At 44.4% G+C, this 23,103-nt stretch overlaps 1 protein-coding gene across 5 annotated transcripts in view; it reads right to left on the bottom strand.

Moving 5' to 3' along the window:
* Nucleotides 1–23,103, bottom strand: part of ZFYVE1 (zinc finger FYVE-type containing 1) — a 49,671-nt gene that overhangs the window by 2,183 nt on the left and 24,385 nt on the right. For all 5 annotated transcript variants that reach the window (XM_082451628.1, XM_082451626.1, XM_082451625.1 and 2 more), the window contains 8 exons: nt 18,850–19,064; nt 9,098–9,204; nt 6,999–7,107; nt 5,212–5,309; nt 5,010–5,127; nt 2,552–2,722; nt 1,634–1,814; nt 991–1,104 (listed from right to left, as the gene is read on the bottom strand). In XM_082451628.1, coding sequence (XP_082307754.1) covers nt 991–1,104; nt 1,634–1,814; nt 2,552–2,722; nt 5,010–5,127; nt 5,212–5,309; nt 6,999–7,107; nt 9,098–9,204; nt 18,850–19,064 — 1,113 coding nt within the window. The remainder of the gene's footprint in view (nt 1–990; nt 1,105–1,633; nt 1,815–2,551; nt 2,723–5,009; nt 5,128–5,211; nt 5,310–6,998; nt 7,108–9,097; nt 9,205–18,849; nt 19,065–23,103) is intronic.

Below are 23,103 nucleotides of genomic sequence, written 5' to 3'. Positions count from 1 at the left end.
CAAGGGCAGCCCCTGCCTCTCCCGGTTACCCCCGAGAGCAGATGCAACCTGAGCATCAAGCCTCGACAAATCCATCTATTCCCACACCCTTAAGTCAAAAGCTCATCATCAGCTCATTCTGTGAGCCACAGTGATTAAATCTGACCCAAGCAATTTTCATCACACCCACCCAGGAACCCTTGGTCTCTCCCCTACAATGGGCTGAAATACCCCAGGCCCGGCCAGCCTTGCCTAAGCCCTCCACACGCTGGCGGGGCTTCCCTTCCTCTCCCTCTTCCCATCCTGGTTATAAGCACCCCTCACATCCAGAGGTGAGTGGCTGTCTTAAATCTTAAAGGAATAACAGCTTGGCTGGTGTGGCGGATTAAAGACAGCCACAAATTCTTTGATAACCTGCCCCCTCCCTCGAATCTAGGCAGGCCCTGTGACTACAGCAGACTGCAGTAGAAGAGCTAGTTTCTAGGCCCAGGCCTGTCTCTGACAGTCCTGAGCCACCATGTAAGAAGCCCACTACCACTGGAGAAACCACGTGGAGAGGCCTGGAGGATATGGGGAATGGCGGGGGGAGTTCTCCTGAGCCCAGCCTTCGAGGCATCCCTGCCAGACTACCCAGCATGTAAGTGAGGTTGGCTTGGCCCCTCGAGACCAGTCCAGTTACCAAACTGGAAAATCCAGCAGTAATTCCAGTCAATGCCACTTGGAGCAAAATAATTGCCCTTCCTGTGAGACATGATAAAATGCGGGTTGTTTTAAGCCTTTACATTTTCAGGTAGTTTGTTATGCAGCAATAAATGATATAAGAGGATGGCCTCCAGGAATAAACATGAAACCACCAAGGTATTCAGCAGAAGCAAATGTAAATTTTCAGTCACCTCCTTGCTGCCCAACTCAATCTATGTCAGTAAGACTTTGACAAAACGACAGCCCAAGGCACTATGAAAGCCCTCATCCCACATACACTGCACCCAACAGAGGCACTGCCAGGCCCACCTAGTGGTATGTCAATGGCTGTCACCACGGCTCCCAAAGTGTTCTGCACGGCCTCGCCCACCTTCCGAGCAATCAGTGTCCCGCCTTCATCGTCTGCCTGTGCCTCAGTAACATCTGCAGACAATGATGAAGGAAAAGCTGTTATCTCTTAGTGATTTCCCAAATGGAAAACTCAGGGGCAACATCAGAGCATTCTGGATGCTTCTCCCAGGGTACCACTGTGCTGTCCTGCAAGGATGGCAAGGGTCTGGGCTGTGGGCACCAACACTGCAGCCAGTGAGATCTGTTAGTCCTCTACCTCAGCTCTCTGGGGCTATTTTACAACCTTCCTTTACAGTGAGCCAGAAGGGTTCAAGGAGCATGACCAGAACCTCCTCCAGGGAGAAGACTCAGTCTAAAGCCTGTGGTAAACACAGGACAGGTTTAACACGCCCCCTCCCCCTGGCCCCGCAAGGAATAGCACCCCAGGACCCTGTTAACAAAGAGCTTAAGAGGATGACTGGGCAAGACCGGGGAGCAACTACTCTCAGAAGAGTGACGTGGTGAGGAACAGGGTTAGGCAGGTGGGGGTCCCGTTCCCAACACCCAATGCCAAGGAGAGAGGTTCCCCCTCCACCCTTGCAGTTCCCGGGCCCCACGTTACCTAACTGGGAATTCCTGGCTTCATAGCAGTTGTCACACACCCGCACGGGCGCAGGGCCCCAGCCCCGCTCCGGCACTGGCCGGGTCTTGGATGAACAGCTGTCACAGAAGCCCTCCCCACAGGCCCGGCAGTGATGCTTGGTGTCGTTATCTTTAAAGGATGTAGCGCACTTGTTGCAGCTCTGTTCCAAGCCCAAAACAGAGAGGCAGGTAACATTCATGTCTGCTCAGCTGAGAAAGTCAACCCAGGGGAGATGCCCAGGACCATCTGGGAATGGCAGGACCCCGATGATCACGAAGGACGGGACCTAAGATCTCCAGCCCCATGAAAATACCCCTACTGAAGCACAGCTGTGATTAGCATTTTCTTCCAAGAAGTGCCTGGAAGGGTAGCAAATCCATCTGGCTGAGTCACAGGGTTCCAGAAGGGACTACACCAATTCCAGCTAAGAGAGCAATGAGGATTCACTGCCTTCCCGGCTTCCCGAAAGAGCCTCTGGGAAGCTGATGAGGAACGGGTTTCCTGTCATAAGCGCCTGGGCCACAGCTGGGTGCTCCCTTGCTGTAGGTGCCATGACGTTTATGTCTCAAGCTGAGGATGACCCTAAATGACCTCTAAAGGCCCCTTTTCCTCCAGATTCTGTATGTATGACCTCAGACATCTGACCAATAATAACTGGCCCTTGCAGGGAAAGAAACTAAAATCCACCGCAAGGAAAATACTTGCAAAATAACAAAGGGAGATCAGTGGGCAAAGAGGACACTGGCTGCCTCAGCATACCCCACCCTTTCCAACACTCTGAGAGCTAATCCGAGAGAGAAACTCAGAGCCCCCTCACAGAGCAAGCGTAGGACAGGGCGAAGCAGCACAAGCAGAATGGGCCGTGCCAGGGGTGCAGGGCATCCTGCCACACCATACCAGGATCTGGGAGTTGGGCCTCCAGTAGGCAGGGGCGATCTGGTCTGTCAGCCAGGACGTCACAGCCTTGGTGGGCCCAAGGCTAAGCTCAGACACCGACTGAGCCATGAAGTTCATCCCGTCCAAGAGGCGCTGGGCGGCATTGTTGTTGTCCTTCAGAAATCCATCAGTCTGAAATGAAAATGCAGGCTCCCATCATGCTCTGAGCGAAGGGAGTAAAAGGAAGGAGAGAGAGGGGTCTCGAACAAGTTATACACTCATCCCAGCCAACTCAGAACCACAAACTCCCTGGCAGAGAAGAACGGGGACAGGCCAGGAATCCCTCTGGCTTCTAGACAATATCATACCCATGAGTCATTGCTGATATTATTCTTCTCTTCAAGGTGACCGTAAGACTTGGTGCACAACTGTTCAATTCAGAACTTACTTTGCCTGTTAAGTGAGATACACAACCCAGGAAATACTTACGTTAAGAGGACACCTCGGGCCTCCCTGGTGGCGCAGTGGTTAAGAATCCGCCTGCCAATGCAGGGGACATGGGTTCGAGCCCTGGTCTGGGAAGATACCACATGCCACGGAGCAACTAAGCCCGTGCACCACAACTACTGAGCCCACGTGCTACAACTACTGAAGCCCACGCGCCTAGAGCCCGTGCTTCACAACAAGAGAAGCCACCATAATGAGAAGCCGCACACCACAATGAAGAGTGGCCCCCGCTCGCTGCAACTAGAGAAAGCCCTCGCACAGCAATGAAGACCCAACACAGCCAAAATAAGTGAATAAATAAGAGGGTTAACATAAATTATTAAAAAAAAAAAAAAAAAGAGGACACCTCTTCCAGGAGGCCTCCCACCCCAGGCTGGGTTAGGAACCCTTCATCTCAGTTCCTCTAATATCTGCACATCTCTAGGAATCCTATTTCCACATGTAAGTGCAATGTCTCTTTATGCATCCAACTCCCTATTAGACTGAACTGAGCACAATAATCCTTTTTCTTTTTTGTAAGTATCTAGTTCAATTCTGGGCACATAGTACTCAACAATGTATGGTGATGAATGAGTGAACAAAGAGAAGGGGAGGAGCCTATATTCCCTAATCCCAAGGACTATGAGGAATACAGCCTAAAAATAAACTGGTATTACTGTTTTCTTGGAATATAAACTACCACAAGGATGATAGCTTTTACAAGAAAGAACACAGATCAAAAACAAAAGATCAAAGAAGTCTAATGAGAAAGTTATACTAGTTCAAGACTACATTAAATCCTTGGGACAGAATGGCCTGGACCATCATGTCAAGGGGGCAGCCTGCAGAAATGAGACCACACTGCAGTAACCAATTCCAGTGGAGCTGGAAACTGGAAAGAAGATGACAAAACAATAAGGAAATCTCCAGTTCTCTGGTATCTGCAGGATCCAGGAAAGCTCAAAGGTGGATCTGCAGATAGGCCTATTAGGCTGACCGGAGGCTTTAGGAATCACCCAGCAAGGGGAACACCTCCAAGTAAAATAAGTCCCTTAGAGAAAATCGCTTATCTTTCTTCTGTGAAGGAAAAAGGTTTTGGATGTGTTGTGATTTATGGGTAATTCCAAGTGTGAACTGTGGTTTAATGCAGAATGAAAGCACCATATCACTGCCTCATGAACAGATTTGTTTTTCCAACATCTTGAATTCAAAAGTCAAATTAAAAACAGTAAAGGTCCATAGTAATTCCGCTTCTCAGAATATACTTCAAGAAGAATATACTCCAAAACAAAGTCTCTCTTACATGAAGATGGTCACTATAGCATTTTCTTCGATAATAAAAAAAAAAAATCATAAACAGCATGAACAAAATCGAACTATAATACTAGACAGAATATTACACAGTGATTACAAATGAGAACTGTGAAAAGTGAAAACAATGTAGAAACAAAGCAAAATTGTGTATGAGAAAAAAGCAGTTAAGTGGCACATAAATTGTAACTGCATCTATACAAACATACACATATGGAAAATGAGTGAGGAGAATATGAAAAAATAAAGCTTTATTTGCTAAGGCAATATAACTATACAGCAATTTTTAGTTTATTTAAAGTTGTGCTTCTAGGGACTTCCCTGGTGGTCCAGTGGTTAGGACTCCACGCTTCCAATATAGGGGGCCTGGGTTCGATCCCTGGTCGAGGAACTAGATCCCGCATGCTGCAACTTAGAGCCTGCATGATGAAACTAAGACTTGGTGTAGCCAAATAAATAAAAATTTTTTTAATAAATAAATAAAGTTGTGCTTCTAATATTTATGCAAGAAGAAATGGAAAAAATTTAAGGGTCTAGAACAATAAAGGCTCTCCAGATCACACCTTCCTAAACCACCAGTATATTGAAATTCATGGTTAACCTTAATTGTAAACAAGTTCTGCTCTCCCACACACAGGACTGGACAATACAAGAGAAAACAGAAAAATAAAACAGCTCTTACTCCAGGCCACACATGCACAATCTCTGTCCGCACCACTGTATCCACAGGATCTTGGTTTCCAAACCAGTACTGCCGGCTACGATAGACCACGCCGCAATTGGGACATTCAATTACGTACCTACAAGGAAGGCAAATAGATACTGTAACCCCACAAGGTGCGTGGAGAGACAAACACACCAAACAACCGGTAGCTGAAACTCACCCAGACCAGGCATATTTTGCGAGACCCATCCAGGGGGAGTCGGTGGAAGCAGCCGTCTTGGGCACCACGCTGACTTCATCGCCTCTCTCGTAGCAGGCCTGAAACATGGAGCACTCTGCCAGCTTCTGCTCTGTTCACCAGACCCCCTGGCCTCTCCACATCCCTGTTCAGCCCCACTGCCCACAAACCAGACCAGCTGAGGGTTTACAGACCCTGAGTTTAGCACAGCAGAAGAAAGTCTTTCTCTAAAGAAGTCAGTGCCCTATATATACAATGGTACAGTACTCAGCCATAAAAAGAAACAAAACTGAGTTATCTGTAGTGAGGTGGATGGACCTAGAGTCTGTCAAACAGAGTGAAGTAAGTCAGAAAGAGAAAAACAAATATCGTATGCTAACACATATATATGGAATCTAAAAAAAAAAAAAAAAATGGTTCTGAAGAACCTAGGGGCAGGACAAGAATAAAGACGCAGACATAGAGAATGGACTTGAGGACATGGGGAGGGGGCAGGGTACACTGGGACGAAGTGAGAGAGTGGCATTGACATATATACACTACCAAATGTAAAACAGATAGCTAGTGGGAAGCAGCCGCATAGCACAGGGAGATCAGCTCGGTGCTTTGTGACCATCTAGAGGGGAGGGATAGGGAGGGTGGGAGGGCGATGCAAGAGGGAGGAGATATGGGGATATATGTATACATATAACTGATGTACTTTGTTATACAGCAGAAACTAACACAACATTGTAAAGCAATTATACTCCAATAAAGATGTTTAAAAAAAAATATCTCAAGAAAAAAAAAAAGGAAGTCAGTGCCCTAAATGATTATGAATTGAATGTATACCCATCCCAGGCCCCAAAACTGAGCTATAAATTATATCCCTGTCACAGACAGGAGAAATCCATCAAAATTGGCTTTCTAAACAGCAATTCTGCTCTTAAGAATGAATAGTCTTCCAAAGAAATATTTATCTCTAAATTGTGAGTTTTGAAAACATCGAAATGGTACTAGAATGGGAAAACTGAACTAGGAGATCATTATTCTCTTTATCATTCTGGATAATGACAACATGACCACGAGTAAAATTTTAGTGCTGGCTTTTTCTTATTAAAAACAAACTCATTCCTTTCTCTACCAAAATGTAAAGAATTGTCTTTTTGTTTCCATGCATTAAACTCATAGTAACATCATGTTAAATATAGCCAGTGAAAAATAAATAACTTCTTAATAAATTAAAGATATGCTGGTAATAACAGTTGACAATTAAGAGGTTTCAAGAAAGATTATTCTTTGATTTTTCAAAGACATATTTCAAACTATAAGTTACAAATATAAATGGAAATTTTAAAATAAACTTTATATCAGTAAAAAAAAAAAAAAAAGAATGAATAGTCAATGTATGGGAATTCCCTGGCGGTCCAGTGGTTAGGACTCCACACTCTCACTGCCAAGGGCCCAGGTTCCATCCCTGGTCAGGGAACTAAAACCCCACAAGCTGTGCGGTGCAGCAAAAAAAAAAAAGAAAAGAATGATAGTCAATGTAGATGACCCTTGCATATAAGCATAAATAAGGGTAACTGAAGCTTAAAAAAATAAACCAAGGAGTCCCCAGCAACAGATATGTGAGTTCTTATGGTTAGAGCTGGAGAGAAGTTCCAGAGATATTCAATTTGAGTACCAAATACTTTGGGATGCAGCAAAGAATGGTCCCAAGCCAGTCTTCCCAAAAGGAGAGTGTGGCCAGCAAGCCAGCTGCTAGGGAAGAAGCTGGGTGGACTCACCTTGCAGGTAAAAACCCGGTTGTCATACTGGTGAGAGTATCTGCAGCGGCTGCTGGCTTCATGAGGTACTCCTTCTTTCCCGTGATTCATGCTGTTCTTACATCCAGCCCTGAGTGAAGCCCAAAAGCTGACAATGAAGCCGCTAAAAGGAGCCAGTGCCGCTTACGCTCAAGAGTCTCTGACCCTGAGCCAGACCCAGGGTCAAAACCAGAGCTCCATAATTAACCAGGCCCTGAATACTGAGCAGAGAGAGGGCAGTTTGTTTCAGAAACCCACGTGCCTCTCTCATACTTGCAATCAACATCACTACACAGGTAAAGCAACTATTACTCTTGTGTGAGGACAAAGGGCCAAAGGAGTAATTTCTTGGAAAACCACCTGGTCCCTCAGTAGGAACGGAGGAGCCAGAAGACACCACCTTGACCAGAGATAAAACCTGAATGGCCCTCAGGGAACTCAAAAATCCAAACAGCATGAAATGGGAAGTTTAACCAGAACAGGCTGCCAAGATGTAAAACAAAAACCGACCCTCAAGATTTGGCAGTGCATTAAGAGGAGGCTTAAGCTGAACAAGAAAACCTTCCAAATGAATAGTGAGCTCTGCTATCCTGACAACGCAAAACCAGGGATCGGGACTTTAGAATTTCACTGCGATAGAAGGGAAAGTTCTGGAAACCCTAGTGAGGCACAGCATGGAAAAGTGATGATCTAACAGAGCCTAAGCCTCCTGCTGGGCTCATGGGGCCCGCTAAAGGAAGGCAAGTCACACTGGTAATTACCATCCCTCCTTCCTCTCCAAGACAATGCCCAGTTCTCCGTAGCCCAGACTGTATAATCCAAGAGCCAAGTCCTTTTTACAAACCCAGAGCCAAGGTGGTGACCCAGCAGGTGGCCTACAGGGATCAATGCAAAAAGGCCATTCATAACAGAAAAGGTTCAGGTCTCCTCTGTATGGACGAATGTGAAGGACAGGAGCAGAAGTCCTGTTGAGAGCAAAGACACTGCAGTGGTGAAGGGGGTGCAGAGCTGGGGGAGTGTCTGCAAGACAGAGCCTGCAATCTGACCCTGACACACTGCATTTAAATCCCCTGGGCTCCATCAGACAAGTCACTACACTGTGACTGAAGAGCGATTAACGGCTCAAATTAATCCAGTGAGCCTCAAAGTGTGGTCCCCAGCCAGCAACATCAGTATCACCTGGGAACGTATCAGAAGTGCAAATTCGCAGGCCCTACATCAGACCTACTGAATCAGAAACTGGGGGCAAGGCCCAACTACGTGTTTTAACATGTCCTTCAGGTTTTTCTGATGCATGCTAAAATCTGAGGACCACCGCTCTGTCCCCCTGTAACAAAGTGCGATCCATGGACCAGCAGCACAGGCGTCACTTGGGCGCTTGTTGGAAATGCAGAATCCCACCCAGACCTGCCAATTCAGAATCTGCATTTAACAAAATCCTGAGGTGATGCATACACAGATTAAAGTTTGAGAATACTGCCCTAACTCAATGTTCTCAAGTGAGCTACGTCTCAGAATCATCTGAGGAGCCTTTTAAATGCACCAGTGCTGAGGCCCCACTCCAGATCTGTTAAATGAGAATCCCTGGAGGTGCGGCCCAGGCCTCAATAATTCTGAAAGCTCCCTGGATAATTCTAATGTGCTCTAAGCATCTGCCCTCATTGTGAAAGCAGTCAACTAGAAATGATACCTACCCTAGTGCTTTGCACACACTGGGCTACCAAATATTAGTTGAATGGATGGAATGACTACCATTGAAAGCTCTGGTAAGAGAAACAGAAAAACAGGCAACCTGAAGTTTTCTGTGGTAAAAATTACCCAAACCAGTCAATTTCACATCTAAACCAGGTTGGAATCTTCAGGGGATTCTTCATAACCATGTGTCCCGGGATCCCTTGCAACCTCAAAGTGTGGTCCCCAGACCATCAGGATCACCTGGAAACTTGCTAGAAGTACCCTATCTCAGCCCCCACCCCATCCTTAAATCACAATCTAATTTAACCAGACCCCACATGATCTGCATGCACAGTGAAGTCTGCGAAGCACCGTTCTGAGTCTCTTTGCCCAAGATGGGGACTTACCCGCAGCTGAGACATAGGACAGAGCAGGTGAAGTACTCATCTGGAAAAAAGGAGCTGTGTGCCATCTGGTCATCGGGGATCTCACCGCTGAAGCGGTCGCTCAGGGCCTGCGTGGAGGGAAGGTGATACATGAAGGGACACAGCGGACAGCCCAGAGCTCTGGCCCTTGCACTGCTTGCCTTTTGTTTTTTTTGAAATGAACTTTATTATTGTTTTCCTTTTCTTCTTTTTTTTTTTTTTCCCCCGCACCGCCCAGCATGTGGAACTTCCCTGACCAGGGATCAAACCCATGCCCTCTGCAGTGGAAGCACAGAGTCTTAACCACTGGACCACCAGGGAAGTCCCACTGCTTGCCTTTCTAATATGCCCTCACTGCTGGCTTATTTCTTATGGGCTCCACAGCTAGAAGAGGGAAGCCAATGACTTCTGCTCTTTACCCTAGATCTTCGTGGCCCAACTTGCACCAATCCTCACCACAGGAAACCTCAGAAAGAACCAGCCCATTTCCCACGAGGTCAGAAGTAAGCAAACAAAGTTACTGTTCTCTCCTAATTACCATGGAAGTTATAAACACCTCACACACTCTCCTTCTTTCATTCAAAACCACCAGATATTGACTAATGCCCACTTCATCTTTGTGAAGCTGGGACCAAGAAACCAACACTCAAGAAGGTGGCTTGTCTTTCAGTCAGAGGCAGGCAGAGCTGAGAAGTGAGCTGGGAGTTTCCTGGGCATCTCCACCAGTTCTAACCGAAGGCGCTCACTGGAGTTTATGAAACCACAGAACTATATGTAGAATAAAGGATTATCAGCCAAAAAGCAAGGAGGAATTATTATAGGTTCTGGCAGTCTTTTATCAACTACAGTAACCTAAAAGACAGCAAGTGGCCAAAATAAATGCTAAGAAGAAAGATAAAAGTATTTGCAGAAACAAACTGAAAATTTTATGTTTAAAGGCAGCGTCCACGAAAAAAAAAAAAAAAGGCAGCTTCCATTTCTAAACCTGTTTTCACTCACTGCCTTATATTGAAAGTATTCTTCAGGCTGGTTTTTTCCTTCCAGGCCCTTACTTGTATGCAGTGGAAAAAGTTATATAAATTAAACAGAAATGGGCTTTCCAGGCTTTAAAAATTATTAAATGCTCGCAATTCCAAGCTTCTCTCAATCTCTCATTCTGAGGCAGCCAGGCACTATTCAGGGGAAGAGAAGGAACAGTAGCTTAAAACAAAATGTTACTTCCTTTAGTAAAAAGGCAAAAGAAATTTTGAGACTTGGAAAAGGGACAGATTAGGTTTTAAACTCAGGTTCTCAAGCTCTAAATGGAATTTCACTTAAGGAGAACTTATTTATTAAAGTTCCTTTCCCTTTTTTCAATGAAACCTAATACCCTGAGTTGTAAACCAAGTGTTTATAAAAGCACATGCTCTCAATGTTGAGTCAGGTCAGGTGTTCAGACAAGAGTAGCGGCAAAGAATGTGTCAAACTAAGGGTGAGGGCCTCACCCACGTGCATTAAAATTCAGCTCCTGCAAGGATAATGCACAGGCTCATAAGACACCATCTGCCAGCGATGGCCGACCAAGTGGCAATCCTTGACTCAGACCAAAATAAACCAGTCTAACAATAATACATATATGTCCTGTTCTCTTGGGGGTAATTCTGTAAAGAGTAACTTAGGGAAAACAACTAAGATTTTGAGAGAGACTATAAAGGCATATACCTATGAATATTAAAGAGAATAAACGAGAAGCAAGGCAAGTAGAATCACTTACTAGCCTACACGGTCCTCCTCTGACTTCAGAATGTGACCCATCCTTCGGGGATCTTTTTGGTCTCTCCTTTTCCATGAAGCCTTCCCAACCACTCTAGAAAGACCATGCTTTGCCTTCTCTGAGCACCTGACGTCCTCAACATCTGAACCAGGTAGTGAGTGATGAGGTGATCAGGCAGAAGCCTGTTGAGCCTGTTATATGTATTTTACCTCCCAGACTAGATTGCTAACCCCGTGAAAGACATTTCCTACCTTTGTATCCTCCTCTCACTAGCAAATGTCCTAACAAGTACTCAACTAGGACCTCTGGAATGAAGTGCCCCAGCACCAACCCCCATATGCACACCAACCCCTGCCCTCTCCTCCTCACCTCGGCCCTGCCTCTGCGCTAGGCTTCATCCCAGGCCCACGGGCCCCCTCTAATTTATGGCTAACTACTCGTTGACTGGCCAAATCACTGATAACTCTTAGGGCTGTATTTCTCAAACAGCTGTGTGCATAACTCTCTGGGGCTAGCTGGTGGAAAAATAGAGCATTATCTTCCCAATGCATCAATTTACTGAAAGATTGGGGGAGGAATTTATTTTTAGATTAAAAAAAACACGGATATAGTACGAAACTAAATGGAAAATTTGCATAAATAAAACATGAGACCCCCACCAAAGTTATTTCAGCTTGCAGTTGGCAGCTCTGCACTCTCTGTGCCTTTATTTCCTTATCTATAAAATGGGGGTGCTAGTAGTACCTTCCTCAGGAGGGGTCTCCATGGATTACACTGTGAAGATCAAATGAAGTTACTCATGTAGAGCACTTGGCACAGACTGAGAGCTCAGAAAATGTTAGCTGCCATTATTAATATCACTTTCATTTTTTATGCTGAGAATTCTCTTATTCCCTCCCTTGGATACGCTCACTAATTCAGGTAACACGGGATATAAGAACTTCTCTCCCTTCCATGATGGTTCATTGGTCTTCATGGCTGTTTGCATTTGTCGGTGAATATTTAGCTGCAAAAAGATGCTTATGTACCTAAAGCAGTGTTAAAATAAGAAAGAAAAAACGCAGAGCTAACTAAGGAATGCAGAAGTTACTAAAGAGGTATAAGGAAAACCAAAGAAGAGCATTTTTAGCCCCAGGTAACTGAAAGGATAACCTAAGTACTAGTTTTCCTTAGGAAAAACAATATCAAATTTAGCATGAATCCAACAGCTGGGTTGAATTCAGAAGGCATGCCACTCCCCAGTAAATATAAAATTGCAGCCCAATAATAGTGATAAGCACAAGGTTTTTTCTGTTCCAAATTCAAGTGGCCTGGTCCACTTCTCTGAAAGTTCTTCAGAAAAATGGGGGCATTTCTAAGTGTCTCAAGGCTTAGCATGAAACGAGCTGCAGCCTGATTCCCATGGGACAAATCCCCACAGAACCACCATCATCACCTGCCCTAGACATTATGTTGGCCAAGGCAACAGTAACTTCTTGTGACATCAGAAAGAGAAGAACTCCTAGACCAACCAGCCTCATCACTTCAGATGCTGGTCACCCATCCTCTCAAATGCTGGGTAACACAAGCATCTCATTTCCCTCACAAGTCACTGAAGAGCTGGCAGTCAGTAATGAATGAGACCTTACAAGCATCAGGAGGACTTACTGAATCATGAGTATGTGAATAAAACAGTAACTGTTAAAAAGAAAATCGGATGTTCACGTGTTTTAGATACAAGGGTAAGGAGACACTGTTTTCCTTCCTCTATAACCTGATTGTTCCTTTCCAGCGTGGACACGACCACCTAATCCATATACTTCGTCCTTCAAAAATTCCAAACCTCACATCATTCCAGGGTTTCTTGGGCTCTCCCCATCTTGAGGTCCCAAAGCCATAAGAGGCAGGGAAGGACCTTTCCTGAGAAAGCACTTGAGGCCAATCTGGAAAAGGTTGCCTGGAGGGCTTCCCTGGTGGCACAGTGGTTAAGAATCTGCCTGCCAATGCAGGAGACATGGGTTCGAGCCCTGGTCCGGGAAGATCCCACATGCCGCGGAGCAGCTAAGCCCGTGCGCCACAACTACTGAGCCTGCGCTCTAGGGCCTGCGAGCCACAACTGCTGAGCCCATGTGCCACAACTACTGAAGCCCGTGTGCCTAGAGCCCGTGCTCTGCAACAAGAGAAGCCACCGCAATGAGAAGCCCATGCACCGCAACGAAGAGTAGCCCCCGCTCACCGCAACTAGAGAAAGCCCGCACGCAGCAACAAAGACCCAGTGCAGCCAAAAATAAATAAATAAAATAAATAAATTTATTCAAAAAAAAAAAAAAAGGTTGCCTGGAGGCCAGATGATCTTGAATTTTAGTTGCCTTGGCAACAGCAGGGCTCTTACTACTGAACCTGTAAGTTTAGCCCCAGTCACCCAAGGCTGGCAGTGAATTTTCTGATTTGAAATGGAGACTCTTATGTAATCCATGATGCCACCCACCCCCCAAAAAATATAATAACTTTATAAATACTTAATAGGTGCTTCCTGATGTGACAGAATTAGAAAGTCAGAGTTTCTACATTTAGAGATCGGAGGCTAAAGGAGGTATTACATAAAACCTATCGAATTCAACTTTAAAATGGTTCTCTCCATTATTCAGAACTGTAAATACAGACAACAATAGTTAATTCAATATTCAATTCCCTTATTCAATAGGGACCTAAGCATCTCTTTTCTTTAAATAGACTTACTTGATCAGTGAGAATATGCCCTGCTGGTAGGTATGTGGACTGCTGCTACTGTGGAAACAGAGCAAAGGAGTGAGTGGTCAAGAAGTGGGGGAAATAACCCAGCTGGAAAAAAGGGACTGGGGCCTGGACCACAACATGGCTAAATGGTAGGAAGAGTGATCAGGTCGGCAGGATGAATCGGGAAACAGAGGGGCAAGCAGCCAGAGCAGAAAGAGACTGTACATCTCTCTCTCACTCACGCTCACTCACATACACACACACACACTCACACACATTCTACAAACTCCTCAATCTTTCTCATTAATCACATTTCCTTTTCAATAACGAACATGAAAAGAGAATATGGAGAAGGAAAAAAGATTTAACTTCTCTAGGATCCGATATATTTAGGGAGAAAATATACATATACATTATATACATATACTTCTGTATGCACTTATGTAGCACCAAAAATTTCTAGAGGCATAAACAAGAAAGTATTAACAACGGTTATCATACACTGAGAGGGGAGAGGAGAGAAAGGGACTTAAGTCATACCTTACATGTTTCTGTACTATTTGAGTTGTTTATCACAAACACACATTGCTTTCTAATTTAAAAAATAACTTTTTAAATTAACCAAACACACAAATACAACTTATAAGAATGTCCTTTCTAAAGGCAACTGGCAATATGCATCAGGAACCTTTAAAGATGACCACGCCTTCTGACCTTCTTAAAAGTTGAGTAACTACTGAGAAGGAATACAACACAGGGTTCTACAGACTTGGGAGTCACACTACCTGGTTCAAACTCTCCACCACTTATTAGAGGAGTCATCTCAGGCCAATCAATGAACGCCTCTGTGCCTCCCTTTCTCCACCTCAGAGTTGGTATGAGGATTAACAGAATGAATACACGTGCGGCGCAGAGCACAGTACATGGCATTAGTAAACACTCCAGAAAGGTTGGCCAGCAGTAGTATTGGGAGTTGTAATTTATCCTAAGGAAATAGGCAGAATGTGGGCAATACCTTTAAATACTTGGGAAACATAATAAGGAAAAAGGGAAACTACTATTAAAATAAGGGCAGAGGGCTTCCCTGATGGCGCAGTGGTTAAGAATCTGCCTGCCAATGCAGGGGACACGGGTTCAAGCCCTGGTCTGGGAAGATCCCACATGCCGCAGAGCAACTAAGCCCGTGAGCCACAACTACTGAGCCTGCGCGTCTGGAGCCTGTGCTCCACAACAGGAGAGGCCGCGACAGTGAGAGGCCCGCACACCGCGATGAAGAGCGGCCCCCGCTCGCCGCGACTGGAGAAAGCCCTTGCACAGAAACGAAGACCCAACACAGCCAAAAATAAATATACATAAATTAATTAACTAATTAAATAAAATAAATAAAATAAGATAAGGGCAGAATTACTAAATGTAAAAAATGATCCATTCATATAAATGAAAAAGCATGGAGCTATTTAAAAAACATGTTTTCATAGAAATATTTAATAGCATGGAAAAAATGCTAGGCTTTAATGTTCCGTGAAAAAAAAGGTATATAAGTGTACATACATACATCACAACCCCAATTCTCTTTTTAAAATAAGTAGCAAAGAATCATATAATGCCCCATTTTTATTTATCTATTTTTTGCACACTGTTTTTCTTTGCTATTACAAGGATGCTGCTATTAACTTCCTCACATAGTTCTCTGTGTTCCTGTGGGAGAGTTTCTTTAAGGCAAATTCCTAGAAATGATATGGTTAGAATATATATTATGCATATCTTTACCTATACTATTGCATTTCAAAGTGGTTGTACTAATTTTACTTCCACTGGAAGTTTATAAGAGTTTACACTGCTTCATACCCTTTTTGACATTTTATTGCCAAACTTGTCAGTGTTTGCCCTTGCATGGTTGTGGTCTTAATTTCTTTGATCACTAGAGAGTTGAGATTTTTTTATTTGTGCATCACAGTCTTAACTGCCTCTTATGTGATTTGTCTCTCCATTTTTCCAAAAGGTTTATACATTTTTTCCTAACAATATTCCTGCATATTTTATGTAAAATAAAAAGAAAATCATATAGGAAACAAAATCATATTGGAATATATTCCTAGGCTTCTTGAAGTGTTTACTCAGTGAGTTAGTGAGGAACTGGACAAGGAAAAGCATAAATACCAGGTGAGAAAGAAAAAAAATGGAAGAAACAGAAAGCCGAACAAGGTATTTTGGCACTGATAATTTATCTGCTTATGACCATCCCTACTCTTTTGTTCCAAAAAGGATACTTATTTTTTTTAAAAATACAACACAAAACAAAAAATAAGTGGAGAAAAATAAACGATCATTATATTATCCTCTGCTATGAACTATGAAGAGTGTATTTTAACAGCGATAAAACTCTCCTGGGCCAATTTGCCTAATGCAGACCTAAAAGGTAGTTTTCTATTAGAGTGATTACCAGAGAATTAACAACTTCTAATTTAAAGAAGAGGATTAAAAACAAAACAACAACCAGAAAAAGACAAAAACAATTTTTTCAAGGATTTGAGTAAGTTCCAAGACCCCACAGCTCCCTGGGGAGAGCCCAAAACACATGCTTAAACAGGTAACTCCTTCCCATGCACAGAGCAGTGGGCCCACATCTCAGTACAGCACAGACCCTGCCTCAGAGAACAGAAAATATAGGAGCCAGGTAAACTCTGAGGACAGCAGTTACCAAGAAGCCTCAAAACTCCAGCTGACCAGGCTCATTTTAATCACAGAAAGCTTCATGAATCATATCACCTCATAAGAATACACTATAACTCTTTTTCTCAAAAGTACCTAACAATGGGACTTCCCAGTGGCGCAGTGGTTAAGAATCCACCTGCCAATGCAGGGGACACAGGTTCGAGCCCTGGTCCGGGAAGATACCACATGCCGTGGAGCAATTAAGCCTGCGCACCACAACTACTGAGCCTGTGCTCTAGAGCCCGCAAGCCACAACTACTGAGCATGCGTGCCACAGCTACTGAAGCCCGCGTGCCTAGAGCCCGTGCTCCACAAGAGAAGCCACCGCAATGAGAAGCCCGCACACCGCAACAAAGAGTAGCCCCTGCTCGCCACAACTAGAGAAAGCCTGCACACAGCAACGAAGACCCAAGGTAGCCATAAATAAATAAATGAATAAATAAATTTACTTTTTTTTATTTTTTTATGTTTTTAAAGTACCTAACAAACTGGCCTGGAGCAGGACATCCAAGACACTTGAGGGTAGAATCCCTGACCACTAACTACTGCTTAGAGCACTCAGTGTCCCTGAAGGTCTTATTTAAACTTTAAGCTGGGTTAGCTTTGAGAAAACCTAAGGAACTCTATAATCCAGCCATTGGCCTAGTCGTCAATATTCATACTGATCAGATTTTACAGCCCTTTGTATAACATAGCATGGATTCGGCCTCTTTTAAGGATGCTTGCAATACTTGGGTGTAATCTTCCACTTGACTACCTTTGAGCCATTACATGGACACTAGCCAATAAATCTAAGTATACTTTAACCTCAAATTCTAATTAGAAATATGTATTTCATGAATTATTCAAATATAATATTTTTCATAGTTTTTTTCCCTTAACATTATTCACATTAGTTAACACTTATGGAACATTTACTATATACCAGGTACTTGGCTTCTTAAAGTATGTGTTCTCATTTAATCCCCTCCTCAACTTCATTAGGAACATCCTACTATTGCCCCTTTTTTACAGACGAGGAAAAAGGTCTGAATAAGTACTATAAGGGCAAGGATTGTTGTCTATCTTATTCTCCACTGTATTCCCAGCACCTGAAACTCTACCTGGCACAAAGATTCACTCATTTATTTGTTGAATGAATGAATAAACGAAAGACAAACTAATTTCCTAAGACCAAGCAGCAGGTAAATGGCAGAACTGGGATTCCAACACAAGTCTGTCTGACTCCAAAGCCCAAGCTTTCATAGTCCATTCAGGCTGCTATAACGAAATACCACAGACTGGGTAGCTTATTAACAACAGAAATTTATTCCCCACAGTTCTGCAGGCTGGAAGTCCAAGATCAGGGTGCCAGCATGGTGGCCTTCCAGGGAGGGCCTGCTTTCTGGTTCACAGATGGTGCCTTCTCACTGTGTCCTCTCTTGGTGGAAGGGGCTAGGGAGCTCTCTGGGGCTTCTTCTTTTTATTTTTTTTTAACATCTTTGTTGGAGTATAGTTGCTTTACAATTTTGTGTTAGTTTCTGCTGTATAACAGAGTTAATCAGCCATACGTATACATATATCCCTATATCCCCTCCCTCTCACATCTCCCTCCCTATCCCACTCTGGGGCTTCTTTTACAAGAGCACTAATGTCACTCCTGAGGGCTCCATCTTGATGACCCAATCACCTCCCAAAAGCTCTCCAAATATCATCACACTGGGCATTAGGATTTCAACATATGAATTTTGGGAGGATACAAACATCCAGCCTTTACCAAGCACTATGCAAAAACCATAAACCTTTTTTGAGGGGTAACTTTTCATCCACCACCCCCTTTCTTCTTTTTAACTTTTCATTTTGATATAATTTCAAACTCGTAGAAAAGTTGCAAGAATAGTACAAGGAACTCCCATATACAATTTACCCAGATTCATAAATTGTTTACATTATGTCCCACTGAAAACTTTTTAAACTCAATGGATTAAGCAAATCAGCATATGCCCAAAGTTTGTTCCTGGGTAAACCAGGGTTGGCCTAGCTTTACGCAAAAGCGCTCCTCCTATCCCTTCCAGTCTCAGGCTCTATGCCCTAACCCTCAGGGCACCCTCAAACCCCTAGCTCAAGTCTTCATGTCCACACTTGCCTGTCCCTTCTCCAAATCGCACTCTCCCAGCACTGCCCCAAAGGCCCTGCTCCCTCCCTGCTCCTCTGTACTCAGTATGCAGGCATGGTGACACAGAGGTATACACAAAGCAAACTGCAAAAAAGGAAGCAGAACTGGCAGGAATTGATTTGATGAATTCATTACAAAGAATGGTAAAATAAGGTTTTTCTCCAAGATGAGGACCTGTCACCTTTTAACTATCATCCAAGATTCCTCCGTACTCGTGTTCCTGGCAAGATGAGGCCATTCAACAGGTGCAATCTCCACTCATGCCCTTCCTTTCATATATCCTCTCTTTCAAGCCCAGATTTCTTATCACCAGCACCGACAAAAGCTGGAGAATTGAGTGTTCTTACCACCCACCGGTACCCCAATGAGAAGCACTCAGGGCAGAAGCCAACTGACCTTCAGGGCTTTGAAGATGACCCCCGGGTGCCGGGGGGAACGGGTGGTGTTATTCTCTAGTTGTTGCTCCAAAGCACGCCGAAGACCAGAAAAGTCTGTGGGAGGATTGTATGTCCTCGTTCCCTTGTAATGAATAGAACTGAAGGCTTCAGGGAAGCGGCCCAGCTTCCGGAACCGGTCCTGGATGAGCTTCTCGGGCACCTCGGAGGGGTGATCTGGACAAGCAGAAACAGGTACGTGAACAGTGGCCTCTCTTTACAAGAAAAAAAAAAAGCCGCCTGTCTTTCATTATTAAAGGGATATATAGTCTGACTCCGTAAATATAAAGTACATAAACAGGCAGAACTGATCTATGCTGTTGGAATTCAGGTTACCTTTGCCTAGAAGGGAGCACAAGCTGGGATGTGGGCGCTGGTGTGTCATGATCTAGTACTGAATTCACATGTATGCTCAGCTTGTGAAAATGCATCACATATACACTTTTGATATAATGTGCACTTTTTGGTATGTATGTTACACTTCAAGGAAGTACCCTTTTAAAAAAAATGTGCTCACTGTAAAAAATCCAAACATGGACTTCCCTGGTGGCTCAGTGGTTAAGAATCTGCCTGCCAATGCAGTGGACACGGGTCCTATCCCTGGTCTGGGAAGATCCCACATGCCACGGAGCAACTAAGCCTGTGCACCACAACTACTGAGCCTGAGCTCTAGAGTCCGTGAGCCACAACTACTGAGCCTGCGTGCCACAACTACTGAAACCCAGGCGCCTAGAGCCCATGCTCCACAACAGACAAGCCACCGCAATGAGAAGCCCACACACAACAAAGAGTAGCCCCCGCTCGCCACAACTAGAGAAAGCTCGCGTGCAGCAACGAAGATCCAACGCAGCCAAAAGAAATAATAAGTAAATAATTAAAAAAAAAATCCAAACATGTCAAAGCATAAAAGGAAAGAAATGTACATCCTCTGCTCCCTCCTCCTCCTTGTCAAAGGTAACTACAGGCCAATGTTTACCCTTTCAGACTTTCTTTTCCTACTCAGTTACCAACACATTTATGCAACTTGCTTTCATCACTTAATAACATACTGTAAATACGTGTCCTTGTCATGTTATACTCTGAGACATTCCTTATTCTTTTTTAACAGCTACACAGTCTTCCATTCTATGGACGTATTCCACCAGTCACTTACGAACGAACATTTAAAATAAATAGCTACTTTGAAAGTGCTGGTCTTATGCTGGTGAAGCTGTGGACAAACTGCCAACGTGTGAGGGTACCAGCCTCCCCATAGTTTCACCAACATTTATCCAGAAATTTGGGGAGTAGCAGTATAAACAGATGCAATAAATATTTTGGAGGTAAAACTTGGAAGGACTTTTTGTTTTAATTTCCTTTAATACTTTAACAACAAAATCACTCCAATTAACACTGGAAATGTGGCTTTAGCTCATATTTAAAGGTACAGTCATCAAAGAGAAGTAGCCAAAATTCTGCAGTCAATCCCTAACCCCATCTCCTCCTGAACTTTTCCTGTGAGTCACTCTTGAAGGAAGGAAGCAGCCCATCAGCAAGTGACTTCTCCCAAAGGCACCCAGAAGCCTGACCACCTTCACTTTCTCCCAACATCAGCTCACAGCTTGTCCCTGAACAAGTAATCGCTCCCAAATGATTATGGGAGCTTGGTCTGCTCATTTGTAAAACAGAGATAATTCATTTGCCTACTAACTCCCACCTAGGAATTCTCTGTCCAGAAAAAGACCAGGATCTAACAAAATCCAAAAGTCTACAAGACAGAGAAATATGTAATTATCAATTTGCCCACAATTCTGGCACCTCTCCTACCCTGCATAAACTCTAGCTGTCTTGGTTCCACCTCAAGGTTTCAGGAAACAGTGATGGTATTCCAGAAACAACTCTGGATTTAGGAGTTAGAGACCTTGTTTTGAATCCCAATTTTGCAACCTGCTAGTTGGAACCTCCTTGGTTACATAACCTAAGCTGAGTTCAGTTTCTTCATCTGTAAAATATGGCTGCTGTTGACTGAGCTGAATAACAAAGATATCTTAAGTTAGCATTTATTTTTAGAAAGTGTTGGGACTTCCCTGGCAGTTGAGTGGTTAAGACTCCACGCTTCCACTGCAGGGGGTGCAGGTTCCATCCCTGGTCAGGGAACTAAGATCCCACAATGCCGCGTGTCGCAGGCAAAAAACAAAAATAAATTTAAAAAATAAATTCTAAAAAGTATTTTTTAATGTTATTTTTGTTATTCAGCATTCTTTTTTTTTTTTTTTGGGCTGCGTTGGGTCTCTGTTACTGCGCGTGGGCTTTCTCTAGTTGCAGCGAGCGAGGGCTACTCTTCGTTGCAGCGTGCGGGCTTCTCATTGCGGTGGCTTCTCTTGTTGGGAGCATGGGCTCTAGAGTGCAGGCTCAGTAGTTGTGGCACATGGGCTTAGTTGCTCCGCAACATGTAGGATCTTCCTGGACCAGGGCTCGAGCCCATGTCCCCTGCATTGGCAGGTGGATTCTTAACCACTGCGCCACCAGGGAAGCCCTCAGCATTTATTTTTAAAAAAACAAATAAATAAACAAACACCTAGCATAGTGCATGGCACACAGCAAAAAAAAAAGTTACTTTTGAAAGGCTACTTATTTCAAAATCCTGAACTGGAAGTTAGACCTTCCCCTCACCAAAGTTGTAAAGATCCAAAGTGGCATAAAAATGCTGATCACAGGAGGCATCCTAAAGTCAGCATTTCCAACCCCCTCTCCTCATCTCAGAGTCGCATGCTAATCAGGCTCTTCTTTCATTCTGGAATATTTAGATTTCTCATCTTCCCACTAGACCCAGGTCCTTCAGATTCTAACTCCTTAATACAGTCCCCGTCTGTCCACTTCCCGCCTACTGCCCCTGCCCTGGCTCAGGCCCCGTCACTCCTCACCTAGTACGGTGGTAACCTTCTGGCCATCCCTGCCTCCAGGCATGCCTCTCTAGTTCATCCTGCAAAAGGCCGCAGGGGATCTTTTGAAAATACGTAATTCCCTGCTTAAAATCTATCAGGGGCTCTTGTCATACTTGTGACCTAAATCAAGGCTATCCACGCATGATCTGATCCCGGAGTATATCCACTACTCCCTCCCACACCATCTATGCTTCAGACACACTGAGCCCCTTCAATCAGCAAACATCTGATGAGAGCCTACTGTGTGTCAAGCACTCATCCAGGCTCTTCAAAGGCAGCAGTGAATAAGACAGGCAAGGTTCCTGCCTTCATGGAGTTTCCATTCCAAGGGGAAAAGGCCAAAAACAAGTAAGCAAACAAACAGGATGATTTCAGACAGCGACGGGTGCCCTGATGCACATGAACAAGGTGATGCAGTAAGACTGTGACCACCAGGGTGCAGGAAGGACCACTTTAAAGGAGACACTTGGGAAAGGCTCCAATGGGGTGAGAGTTGAGCTGAATCTGAAAGAGGATGGCTAACTGGGGAAAGACTGTTCCAGGCAGACAGAGTAGCATATGCAAAGACGGGAACAGAGAAAAGGCTGGTATAGCTAGTGGAGAGAGTGAAAGGGGGAAACTAGAGAAAGAGTTCAGAAACAGAGGCAGGAGGTAAAGTGAGGACACCGTAATTAGGAGTTTGGATTTTTTTTTTTTTTTTTTTTGGCTGCTTTGGGTCTTCATTGCTGTGCATGGGCTTTCTCTAGTTGCAGCGAGCGGGGGCTACTCTTCGTTGCGGTGCGCAGGCTTCTCATTGCAGTGGCTTCTTTTGTTGTGGAGCACAGGCTCTAGGCACGTGGGATTCAGTAGTTGTGGCATGCGGGCTCAGTAGCTGTGGTTCGCAGGCTCTAGAGCTCAGGCTCAGTAGCTGCGCATGGGCTTAGTTGCTCCGCGGCATGTGGGATCTTCCCGGACCAGGGCTTGAACCCATGTGCCCTGCATTGGCAGGCGGATTCTTAACCACTGTGCCACCAGGGAAGTCCTGAATTTTTATTTATTTATTTATTTTTGTCTGCATTGGGTCTTCATTGCTGTGCGCAGGCTTTCTCTAGTTGCAGTGAGTGGGGGCTACTCTTTGTTGTGGTGCGCAGGCTTCTCATTGCGGTGGCTTCTCTTGTTGCAGAGCATGGGCTCCAGTAGTTGTGGCACGTGGGCTCAGTAGTTGTGGCTCATGGGCTCTAGAGCACAGGCTCAGTAGTTGTGGTGCACGGGCTTAGTTGCTCTGCAGCATGTGGGATCTTCCTGGGCCAGGG

Source organism: Balaenoptera physalus, assembly GCF_965194825.1.
Source record: "Balaenoptera physalus genome assembly, chromosome: 2".
In the NCBI taxonomy this organism is placed as follows: Eukaryota; Metazoa; Chordata; class Mammalia; order Artiodactyla; family Balaenopteridae; genus Balaenoptera; species Balaenoptera physalus.
Note: the sequence above shows the minus strand (reverse complement) of the source record. Positions and strands in the feature narration are given on the sequence as shown.